Genomic DNA, 13,029 nt, shown 5'->3' with positions numbered 1-13,029 from the left:
CTCACCTTTCGTCTATAAAGGTTTAAGGTGAGTAACGCACAATGCTGGAGGAACTCAACAGGTCAGGCAGCATCTATGGGAGGCAGATGTTCCCAATCTTTTTTTATGCCATGGACCCCTACCATTAACCAAGGTCTGTGGACCCCAGTTTTCAAACCCCAGATGTGAAGGCATAAAGAGCTAATGTTTTAGGCTGAGACCCTTCAACAGGACTAGAAGGGAAGCAGGGAGAAGCCAGAAGGAAGGTTGGGAGGCTGGGGGTAAGTGGCAGATGATAGGTGAAACCAGATGAGGGGGGGATTGGGGAGGGGACTGAAGTGAGAAGGGGACTGAAGTGAGAAGCTGAGAGGTGATAGGTAGAAAAAAAAGTAAAGGGCTGAACAAGGCATTGGAGAGTTAAAGGAGGTGAAAGGCAGGTGAGGAGAAGGGGTAACAGTGGAGCCACATTGCAGAATAGAAAAAAGAGAGGATGGGAGATGGTAGAAGTTACTGGAAGCTACAGAAATCCTGTCAGGTTGGAGACTACTCAGACAGAGTATGAAATTTTGCTCCTCCAATCTGAGAGTGGCTTCATCATGGCAGAAGACAATTTAGGAGGCTCTGAGATATATAAATGGATGTAAGAAAGATGGATGGTTGTTGGCTGTGTAAAAGAGAAGAGGGTGTGTTAAATGGAGTAGATTTATCTGGGTCCGCAGAACATTGTGGGTCAAAGAGCCAGTACTGTGCCGTGCTGCTCGATGAGAAAATACACAAGCCTATTTAGAATTCATAAGCAGAACAGAAAAGTCTGCGGCAAAGTGGAATACTAAAACGTAGAAAAACGGGTTCACTTTTGATGCCTTAATGATCAGATGCATTTGGTGGCAATGCAAATAGCTGGAGCGTTGTCAGGGAAAGAGCATTATACGAGCTGGAATGAGTTAAGAAGCACAGTGATCCACAGTGCAAACGGCAAGAAAAGAAAGTATGAAACTGTGGTAAACCATATATATGTGTTGTAACTGGGTTAATTCTCTGGACACGCCCCTCTGCTGACTGCCCCTGTGGCTCCTCCCACAGATTCATGTATAAAGGTGTTTCGCCTTGCCCCTCCCTCTCAGTCCGGGGGCAGACACTCACCGTGGAGGTCGTATTGTACAGCGAATAAAAGCCTTTCAGTATTTTACCAAACCTCAGTCTTTTGGAGTTATTGAAGGTGCTTCAGAGACAAAATAAAAAGTGGATAAAAAGCAAGATATTTGGAGAGGTTATTTCTTTTAGTGTGAGAATCTAGGTCCAGAGGGCACAGAATCAGAATAGAAGGATGTCCCTTTAGAACAGAGATGAGAAGAAATATCTTTAGACAGGGGGTGGCAAATCCACAGACTACTGTGGAGGCCAAGCCTTTGGGGATATTTAAAGCAGAAGTTAATAGGTTCTGTATTAATAAAGGTGTCAAAGATTATGGAGAGAAGGCAGAGGAATAGGGTTGAGAGGAAAAATAAACCAGCCATGGTCGAATGGCAGAGTAACCTCAATGGGCTGAATGGCCTAGTTCTACTCCTGGGGCTTATGGGCGTATGTGCTGATTTGTAAATACAAAATAACCCCGAAATAATCAGAATCGGAATCGGGTTTATTATCACCGGCATGTGTCATGAAATTTGTTAACTTAGCAGCAGCAGTTCAATTCAATACATAATATAGATGAAAAAAATGTAAAGATAAATAAATCAATTACAATATATGCATATTGAATATATAAAAAATGCAAAAACAGAAATAATATATACTAAAAAAGTGAGGTAGTGTCCAAGGGTTCAGTATCCATTTAGGAATCGGATGGCAGAGGGGGAGAAGCTGTTCCTGAATTGCTGAGTGTGTGCCTTCAGGCTTCTGTATCTCCTACCTGCTGGTAACAGTGAGAAAAGGACATGTCCTGGGTGCTGGGGGTCCTTAATAATGGACGCTGCCTTTCTGAGACACCGCTCCTTGAAGATGTCCTGGGTACTTTGTAGGCTAGTGTTTGGAATACTCAGCCAGTCAGGCAGCCCCTTGTAGAAATAATATGTTTTTTCTTCAGAGGCTACGTGACTGCTGAGTGCTTGTAGCATTTTAGAAGTTATATAGCGTGGAAACAGGCCCTTCATCCTACTGACTCTGGGCTAACCTTGCAGCACACATTTATAATAATCCTACACTAGTACCATTTAATGTTTTCCTTCAGCCCTCACCACACACTAGAGACAACTCACAGTGGCCAGTGAATTTGCCAAGCTGCAAATCTTCAGGGTGTGGGAGGGAGCCAGGGCACATGGAAGAATCTCACATAGAGAGATGGTCAAGGAAGTGTGCAAACTCCACACAGACAACACCAGAGGTCAAGATTGAACCTGGGTCTCGGGAGCTGTTAAGTAATTTATTTTTTATTGAGTTACAGCATGGGTTAGTCTCGTCCACCCCTTCAAACCACACTGCCCACTAATCCCCTGATTTAATCCTAGCCTAATCACGGGACAATTTACAATCACCAGTTAACCTACCAACTTGTACCTCTTTGGACTGTGGGAGGAAACCGCAATACACAGCGGAAACCCACGAGATCACGGGGAGAACGTACAAACTCCTTACAGCAGGATTTGAACCCAAGGAGCCTATACTGTGAAGCGTTGTGCTAACCACTACGCTACCATGCCGCTTACGTGAGACCCATTTTACGTTTCATATTTCCAGCATCAGCTGTCTTCCAATTTCCAAGATAGGTCTGATGCAGAAAAAAATCCAAAGTTAAGTTAAAAATACTGGAACTAGTCAGCAGTTTGAGAGATACACACAAAAAAAAAACTTTTCAGCTTGGTGAATTTCCATGAAAGATCACTGACCTGAAATAATATGCCCATTTGTTTCTCCACAGTTACTGTTCACCTGCTGAGTATTTGCAGCATTTTTGTTCTTATTTCAGAATTTCTTTCTAGTTTCACAAAAATAGTCCCTTAGATCTTTTGGAATGTGTAATAAAACACTTCAGGACTTCAGGGCCTTTCTTCATACATAGACAAACAACCTGGTAAACTTCCAACTTTTATTTTTTTCTAGATTTTGCTTAAATAGAAACAGAACTGATGAAAAGGCATCAACCTGAAATATTGACACTGTTTCTCTCGCTACAGCTGCTGCCTGGTGCACCGAGTATTTCCAGCATATCCTGTTTTATTTCAGACTTGGAGCAATTTTTCAAAATGGTTTTAGTTTTGTTGTGTACTTTGGATCAGGGTGAGAGTGAACATGGCTGCGTCACCATTTATCTTGTGCACAGCACAAAGCAATCATCTATGCCTTTGTTTGACTTGATTTACAAGATTTATGAGGGAATATTGAACACTTGTGAAAGTTATAATGGTATAATATGAAAAGAATCAGATTAAGATCACATTTCAAGCCATTTGTAATGAAAGCAAGTCAAATCGAATTATAACAAAATCATTAAATGTAATTATTTTGCAAGCTAAATTGCAATATTGACCTTGCTCATTTTGTTCCACAACACTTGACGCCATAGAACGCAGTACCGGTCCAGGGAATCCAGAGAAACTATTCATCACGGCACCTGAAAGATTATTATTTCAAGAAAACAATCACTGCATTTTGTTCATTAAGAAGTGCAGATCAAATTTGCTTCTTCCTACACAGTTGATACTGTAACAAGAGAGTGTTGCAGTTGAAACTGAAGTAAAAGATATTGCATTTTCAGAGCATAGAACACAGATCAGTATAGCACTGTATGGGCCCTTTGGCCTACAGTGTTGTGCCAACTTTTTAAACCTACTCCACAATCAATCTAACCCTTCCCTCCTACACAGCCCATAACCATTTTACCTTCATCCATTCAGCATCATCATCTAAGGGTTTCTTCAATGATCCCAAAGCAACAGCCTCTACCACCCGCCCCCCCCCCCGCCCCCCCAGCGGTGCATTCCAGGCACCTACTGCCCTTGGTAACCTAACACCGACTGCTCCCTAAATTTTCCTCCACTCATCTTCTCTAGAGCTTTCTGACATCAAATTAGTAATGCTGCATTATGAGCTAAAATTTCAGAAATGGAGTGTAACATGCATTAGCCAGTATATTTCATTAGGAGTTTCACGAGATTTGGTATGTCACCAAAGATACTCACAAATTTCTAATCAACAAGCTCCAAAACCTGGGCCCCCGTACCTCCTTCTGCAACTTCAATTTTGACTCCCTCAGTGGGAGACCACGGTCAATGCAAATTGGAAATAACATCTCCGCCTGACTGACAATCAACATTAGTGCACCTCAGGGATGCGTGCTTAGCCCACTGCTCTACTCTCTCTACACCCATGACTATGAGGCTAGGCACAGCTCAAATGCCATCTATAAATTTGCTGATGATACAACTATTGTTGGTAGAATTTCAGATGGTGATGATAGGGTGTACAGGAGTGAGATATATCAGCTGGTTGAATGGTGTCGTAGCAACAACATGCGTTCAACATCGGTACGACTGACGAACTGATTGTGGACTTCAGTAAGGCTAAGATGAGGGAACACATACCTGTCCTTATAGAGGGATGAGAATTGGAAAGAGTGAGCAATTTCAAGTTCTTGGGTATCAATATCTCTGAGGATCTATCCTGGACCCAACATATTAATGCAACTACAAAGAAGGCACAGCAGTGGCTATATTTCATTCAGCGTTTGAGGAGATTTGGTATGCCACCAAAGATACTTGCAAATTTCTACAGATGTACTGTGGAGAACATTCTAACTGGCTTATTCACCGTCTGGTATGGGGTGGGAACTACTGCACAGAATCAAAATAAGCTGCAGCTCAATCAGCTCCATCATGGGCACTAGCCTGCCCAGTATCCAGGACATCTTCAAGGAGCGATACCTCCAAAAGGTGGTGTCCATCATTAAGGACCCCCATCACCCAGGTCATGCCTTGTTCTCATTGCTACCATCAGGAAGGAGGTACAGAAGCCCGAAGGCTCACACCCAACGATTGTCAGGGCGCTGGAGCAGGCTTCCAATTGCAGACCCAATACTGTGCACAGAGTGATATTAATTGAGTAACAAATCCTGAGGTGCAAACAAAGTTGGTGTCAAAGTTCAGGCAGAGATTAAAACACCCACAGAAATCCAAAAACCAGAATCGGGAAACAGGCAGAGTCGATACTCAGATGGGCAGAGTTCAGATGCGAATGCTAAAAAGGCTCAGGAAAAATTCACTAGTACAACCTGACCACAAACAGGCGAAAACAGAGGACTGAAATACACTGAGCAATAAACAGAGAGGCAGATGATAGGTGGAGCACAATGAGACACGGGTGGCAGCAATACAGGTAACAATGAGAAACAGGTGAGAGCCGGAGTACTCAGTAACACAAGGGCTGGAGTAGAGCAGGAGTGGGGGCAGGAGCACATGGGACATGAAAACAAACAAGAGCACATGGCAATACAAAACCACAGACTGACGGCTAGGGGGAAAACACACAAAAAGACAAAGTTCAACTGGAGGTACTGACAACGATTCAGGAAACAACTTCTTCCCTTCTGCCATTCGATTTCTGAATGGGCATTGAACCCATGAACATGACCTCACTACTCACTGTAACTCCCATTTTTTTTCTATTATTATGTATTGCATTGTACTGCTGCCGCATAGACAACAAATTTCATGACATATGCCAGTGATATTAAACCAGATACTGATTCTGTATATTTAACACATCTCACCGAGGACTATTTCTACCTTGGTCTCTAAGATGCACAAAGAGAGGGATTGACCAAATAGTGTGCTTTGGTTATACTGAAATACAAATATTTTCCAGAACATCAGAGAAAATCCTTTACTCCCCTTCCATTTTGGCAATGAAATCTTTTATGCATTAACGCCACACTTCAATGCTTTAATCAAAAGTACTCATTCAGTATTGCATTAAAACTTCATCCTAAATTGCATGAAGCCCCAAATAGGATTTGAAATGAGTCAAGGGGCTCACCAATGCCTCTTTCTATAAACTATCTAATCCAACTCTCACTTTGAGGTTCTTACCTATGGATGGGGATTAGCTTTCACCTATGCTGTGGTTTGGATAGAATCAGAGACTCCAAGAACTGCACAATGTTCAAACATCAATTTGATTTCTTCAAAGGAGAAGATGGCGAACAAGCCAGCCACCACTGACATCAACTAGTGTACTTCCACATACTATATCAGAAAGTGATTACAAATTTACTTCATCACCTGCTTTAATTGAGACATTTGTTTCATTCATTTGCACTCTCAAGATGAAATTCCATCTGGAAATCCTCTGTGCATTTCTCCATCTAATCGGTATCATGCTGTGCCATTGGGCACCCTTCTTGCCTATCTACAACACTACCAACTTAACACTGATAACCTATATATATCCACAAACGTACATATTTGTCCCTGAACTTATGATGGAACTTAGAACTTAATACAACCATTTAGCCCACAATGTTACAAAAAGTACTGGATATGGCCCAGTCCAACACAGGTAAGGTCCTCTCCACCAGTGAGCACACCTACATGAAACACTGCTACAAGGAAGCAGCATCGATCGTTAGGGACCGCCATCACCCAGGACCTGCTCTCTTCTCACTGCTACCATCAGGAAGAAGGTATGGGAGCATAAGGACTCACAGCTCCACTTGCCCCATCATTGAAATGTTCCCACACCCAATGGTCACACTTCCTCGGACCCTTAATCTCAAGCTCTCGATTTGTATTGCTAATTTATTTATTGTTATTAATATTTCTTTTGTATCTGCACAGTTTCTTATCTTTTGCAAAGGATATGTGTGAGGCCAGTACTAAATGCTCAAGTTGGTGTGGTCTTTCATTGATTCTGTTATGGTTAATGTTCTCTGGATTTATTGAGTACGCCCACAGGAAAATGACTCTCAGGGTTGTATATGGTGACATATATGTACTCTGAAAATAAATTTACTTTGGACTTTGAATTAACTAAACTAGCAATTAAAAGTCTACTAAACTAGCTGCTTCTGCCTACACATGCCCATATCCCTCCACTCTCTGCATATTCATGTGCCTAAGAGCTTTCTAAACACCTCCATCACAGTTGCTTCCACCACCACCCCGGCAGTGCATTTCAACCACCTGCTACTTTGTGGAAAAACACTTGCTTCACACATACCCTTTGAACTTACCCTTCTCTTTTCTTTATTAATATTTTTATTGATTTAAAAGGAACATAAATACAATCAAGAGGAGAATTATTTCAAATATATATATCAATAACAATACAAACTGAGATTAAGATAGACCTTGTCAAAATCATACATATTGTTAAGCTAGTATATAATAAAAAAAAATGAAAAAAGCAATTCTCCTCTTATCAGTTCATGAAGAGGAAAGAAAAAAACATTGAGTTTTAAATGGAGAGGGAAAAAACCCACTACACTATATAAAAAAAGAAACCAAAAAATAGAAAGAAAGACTTTCTGATCAAATCTAAAACTTCGAGAAAAAAAGATTGGAAGAGTAATAAATCAAATTTAATGAAAATATTGGATAAAAGGTCGCCAGATTTGCTCAAATTTAAAGGATGTATCAAATGTTCCACTTCTTATTTTCTCTAAACTTAAACAGGACATAATGGAGGAGAGCCAATAAAAGACCATAGGTGGATTAGGAACTTACCCTTCTCACCTTCAATGCACGTTTTATAGTATTAGGCATTTCAGTCCTAATTTCATGTACTTCTGACTGGTGAATACAGTTGAGAAGCGTTCATTTAGGACCTTATCCACAATGCCTGGTTCCAAAAGCAGATGACTCATTTGGTCCATAGGGACACCAATCTTTCCCTAACTCAGGGGTTCACAGCCTATTTTATTACATGAACCACTACCATTAAGCAGGGTCTGTGGATCCAGGTTGGGAACCCTTGCCTTATCTACCTCTTGAGTTTCATCAAAGCTAAAATGGAGGAGTTACTTCTCCATTTTTATTTGACTCCAGGGATTTCACTGGATGACAGACTGAAGTTCCAGCAGCATCTTTTGTCGATGAGAACCCAAACCAAATCCAAAGGTTTTCAGCATCTGCAGGTTTTTTTCTTTAAAGTCCAGAGGATATTAAACCCTACTTTAGCCCTTCCCAGCAAAACATGACAATGAAAGCAGATAGTGTAGTGGTAGAAAGACCTGGAGCACAGGGCAGCGTGGTAATGCAGCGGTTAGTGCAATCGCTTTACAGCGCTAGCCATCGTCAGTCAGGGTTCTATTCCTGCCACTGTTGCAAGGAGTAGTACATTCTCCCTGTGGTAACATGGGTTTCTTCTGGGGGCTCAGTTTTCTCCCACATTCCAAAGGTGTACGGTCAGGGTTAGTAAGCTGCATGTATGTTATACTGGTGCTAGATGCATGGTGACACTTGCAGGCTCTCCAGCACAATCCTCGCTGATTTGATTCGAGGCAAACAACGCATTTCACTGTATGTTTTACTGTTTATATGTGCACGTGACAAATAAAGCTAATCTTTATCTAGCCTTTAATCTAATGTAGGGTTCTCAGTAATATTAACTGTACTATTAACTGTTAATTATAAAATGGCTCCTCTGAAGTGTTTGGACAGGTATATGGAGGTAGGGGTGTTGTGAGGGGATGGTTCCGGTGCAGATCAAAGGAGGTAGGCAGGTTAAGTACTTGAGCATGGAATAAATGGACTGAAGGCTTTGTTTCTGTGTTGTTCTATGACCCTACTTTCTGCCCCAAAAGACATAGGTTTCCATTCTTCGCATGGACCCCATAACAGAAACTACTGCAATTTTTATTTCTTACCTACCTAGTTATTGGTCAAGAAAGTTGCACCATGAACCCCAAGGAGAATGATATCTGCTGATACGATCAACTTTGAGCATGGGAGAACATTCACTGCAACTAAAGTTATAATTCCAAATGTTTCACAGCAATCTTGAATGTGCATCCTGCTGATCTAGGTGCAAAATACTTGCAAGTAATTGCTTTTAACAGTCAGTACAGGAGAGTCTAGTCATCTGCTATAAAGTAACATTGGATTTACATCAAGAATTTTTTGCTCATTAAGTACATATCCCTGCATGATAATTCAAGTGTCTGCAATAAATTGGTCGGACAAAAAGTCCTGCTGTGTTCCAGCTTTATTTACTTGACAGATTTCTAGCCTGGATGATACAATAAAAATTGCACTTGGATACATTTAATTCTACAGCTCATTCCTGGAATGCAGTCATTGGGGTTCCACATCCACATCACTTCCTCCATGTTCTGAGGGGTCTAAAGTATAGACAGTATAAAACATCTCCGCAAACCTCCACAAATAGTTTTATTGGTTACCTGAGAAAATGAATGATGGATCTTGTCTGACCACAATGCTTTCTATCTTCATTCTTGGCTTATGAGAGCATACCTTAATGGTGTAACATTGCATCTGTCACTTGATCGAGTATCTATACTTATCCTGACTTTTAACTACTTGAAGTTAATTAAATCCATGCCAGCAGGCTCGTAATGCATCCACTACAATAGTGGGCTTAAATCAAAGGATGTCCTTTATTAGGTTCTGACATATCCTGTAGCTCACGATCCAGAACATTAGTGACAATCAGCACTGCACCAGAAGTCAGTTGGATTTGTCCAAGATATAATGTCAAGAATCAGACTTCAGTTTCAACATGAAGTCCTCTTGGCGAAAGAATATGTTCCATGCAAAACTACGACAAAGAGTTGCACCTTTCCAGCTGTCCACATGCAGACAGACAGACAGACAGACACACACACACACACACACACACACACACATGCACAACACTTCTGTTTTGTTTTATGCATCCTTAATTTTACCCCCCCCAACCCTGTGCGTTGTCATCTGCTGACATCCTGAGATCTAGAACTTTCTCACTAAATCTTCCATCCTCTCTGCTTCTTATTTTATTAGGAGTTTGAAGAGATTTGGTTTGTCACTTAAAACACTAGCAACTTTCTACAGACGTACTGCGGAGAGCATTGTGACCGGCTGCTTCACCGTCTGGTATGGGGGGGGGAGGGGCTACTGTACAGGATCAAAATGAGCGGCAGAGACTTGTAAAATTAGTCAGCTCCATCATGGGCACCAGCCTTCGTAGAACCCAGGACATCTTCAAGGAGCGATGCTTCAAAAGGTGGTGTCCACCATGAAGGACCCTCATCACCCAGGACATGCCCTCTTTTCATTGTTACCATCAGGGAGGAGGGACAGGAGGCTGAAGGCAGAGACTCGATGATTCAGAAACAGCTTCTTCTCCTCTGCCACCTGATTTCTGAATGGACATTGAGCCAATGAACACTGCCTCACTACTTTTTTCATTTCTGTTTTTGCTTATATATATTTACTTCAAATCACAATTTTTTTTCTACTGCTGTTCGTCCATCGTCAACATCGATGAGGACCTCGACACCGTTATGATGGTGTCGAGACCAGCGCGTGATTTGGATTCAAGTGAGGGAGAGTTAACGCAGCGTCAGCCTCACTCTCTTTTCCCAATTCCCATCTGGATCCAGTGGCAAGACAGAGTCTAGACGGCTGGAGATGGGACTAGGTGCAGTGGATGACCAGGACGTCTTCTGTGTCTTGTCCTGCTCTACACATTCCACGATGCTTACAGAGACCGCCTTCTTGACCGTTCGACCTTCCAGTGGTCTCGTCCGCTCAATCCGCCGGAGTCTGTCTTCACATGCTGGGATAGACAACTCCCTATCTCACCGAGGGTTTGAGACCCGTCAGCTACCCTCACCTGGTTTAGCCGGCTTGTCGAAGCCGTTGCCCGGGGTGCGGCGGCTGTTGCTACGGGGAGCCACAGGTGAGAGCTGAGTGCCAGGTGGGGAACCACCTTTTTTCTACTATTATGTATTGCATTCTACTGTTGCTGAAAAGTTAACAAATTTCAAGGCACATGCCAGCGATAGAACATAGAACAGTACAGCGCAGTACAGGCCCTTCGGCCCACAATGTTGTGCCAACCCTCAAACCCTTCCTCCTATATAACACCCCACCTTAAATTCCTCCATATACCTGTCCAGTAGTCTCTTAAACTTCACTAGTGTATCTGCCTCCACCACTGACTCAGGCAGTGCATTCCACGCACCAACCACTCTCTGAGTAAAAAACCTTCCTCTAATATCCCCCTTGAACTTCCCACTCCTTACCTTAAAGCCATATCCTTTTGTATTGAGCAGTGGTGCCCTGGGGAAGAGGCGATGGCTATCCACTCTATCTATTCCTCTTAATATCTTGTATATCTCTATCATGACTCCTCTCATCCTCCTACTCTCCAAAGAGTAAAGCCCTAGCTCCCTTAATCTCTGATCATAATCCATACTCTCTAAACCAGGCAGCATCCTGGTAAATCTCCTCTGTACCCTTTCCAATGCTTCCACATCCTTCCTATAGTGAGGTGGCCAGAACTGGATACGGTACTCCAAGTGTGGCCTAACCAGAGTTTTATAGAGCTGCATCACTACCTCGCGACTCTTAAACTCTATCCCTCAACTTATGAAAGCTAACACCCCATAAGATTTCTTAACTACCCTATTTACCTGTGAGGCAACTTTCAGGGATCCATGGACATGTACCCCCAGATTCCTCTGCTCCTCCACACTACCAAGTATCCTGCCATTTACTTTGTACTCTGCCTTGGAATTTGTCCTTCCAAAGTGCACCAACTCACACTTCTCCGGGTTGAACTCCATCTGCCACTTCTCAGCCCACTTCTGCATCCTTTGTCTCTCTGCAATCTTTGACAATCCTCTACACTATTCACGGCACCACCAACCTTTGTGTCTTCTGCAAACTTGCCAACCCACCCTTTTACCCTCATATCCAGGTCGTTAATAAAAATCCCGAAAAGTAGAGGTCCCAGAACCGATACTTGTGGGACACCAGCTAGTCACAACCCTCCAATCCGAATGTACTCCCTCCAGCACTACCCTCTGCTTTCTGCAAGCAAGCCAATTCTAAATTTACCTGGCCAAACTTCCCTGGTTCCCATGCATTTTGACCTTCTGAATAAGCCTACCATGTGGAACCTTGTCAAATGCCTTACTAAAATCCATATAGATCACATCCACTGCACTACCCTCATCAATATGCCTGGTCACCTCCTCAAAGTACTCTATCAGGCTTGTTAGGCACGATCTGCCCTTCACAAAGCCATGCTGACTGTCCCTGATCAGACCATGATTCTCTAAATGCCCATAGATCCAATCTCTAAGAATCTCTTCCAACAGCTTTCCCACCACAGATGTAAAGGTCACCTGTCTATAATTACCTGGACTATCCCTACTACCTTTTTTGAACAAGGGAACAACATTCGCCTCCCTCCAATCCTCCGGTACCATTCCCGTAGACAACGAGGACATGAAGATCCTAGCCAGAGGCTCAGCAATCTCTTCTCTCGCCTCGTAGAGCAGCCTGGGGAATATTTCGTCAGGCCCCGGGGACTTATCCGTCCTAATGTATTTTAACAACTCCAACACCTCCTCTCCCTTAATATCAACATTCTCCAGAACATCAACCTCACTCATATTGTCCTCACCATCATCAAGTTCCCTCTCATTGGTGAATACCGAAAAGAAGTATTCATTGAGGACCTCGCTCACTTCCACAGCCTCCAGGCACATCCCCCCACCTTTATCTCTAATTGGTCCTACCTTCACTCCTGTCATCCTTTTGTTCTTCACATAATTGAAGAATGCCTTGGGGTTTTCCTTTACCCTACTCACCAAGGCCTTCTCATGCCCCCTTCTTGCTCTTCTCAGCCCCTCCTTAAGCTCCTTTCTTGCTATCCTATATTCCTCAATAGACCCATCTGATTCCTGCTTCCTAAACCTCATGTCTGCTGCCTTCTTCCACCTGACTAGATTTACCACCTCACTTGTCACCCATGATTCCTTCACCCTCCCATTCTTTATCTTCCACACCGAGACAAATTTATCCCTAACATCCTGCAAGAGAT

At 42.7% G+C, this 13,029-nt stretch overlaps 1 protein-coding gene across 7 annotated transcripts in view; it reads right to left on the bottom strand.

The window, feature by feature from the left end:
* zgc:174356 (uncharacterized protein LOC100137120 homolog) overlaps positions 1-13,029 on the bottom strand; it is a 146,686-nt gene that overhangs the window by 37,896 nt on the left and 95,761 nt on the right. For 5 of the 7 annotated variants that reach the window (XM_063054986.1, XM_063054989.1, XM_063054993.1 and 2 more), the window contains one exon: positions 3,506-3,589. The exons of the other annotated variants lie outside the window; for them this stretch is intronic. In XM_063054986.1, coding sequence (XP_062911056.1) covers positions 3,506-3,589 — 84 coding nt within the window. The remainder of the gene's footprint in view (positions 1-3,505; positions 3,590-13,029) is intronic. 7 annotated transcript variants of the gene reach the window in all.

This window comes from Mobula hypostoma, chromosome 8 (genome assembly GCF_963921235.1).
Source record: "Mobula hypostoma chromosome 8, sMobHyp1.1, whole genome shotgun sequence".
Classification (NCBI taxonomy): Eukaryota; Metazoa; Chordata; class Chondrichthyes; order Myliobatiformes; family Myliobatidae; genus Mobula; species Mobula hypostoma.
The sequence above is the reverse complement of the archived record's forward strand: the minus strand, read 5'-3'. Positions and strand labels throughout refer to the sequence as shown.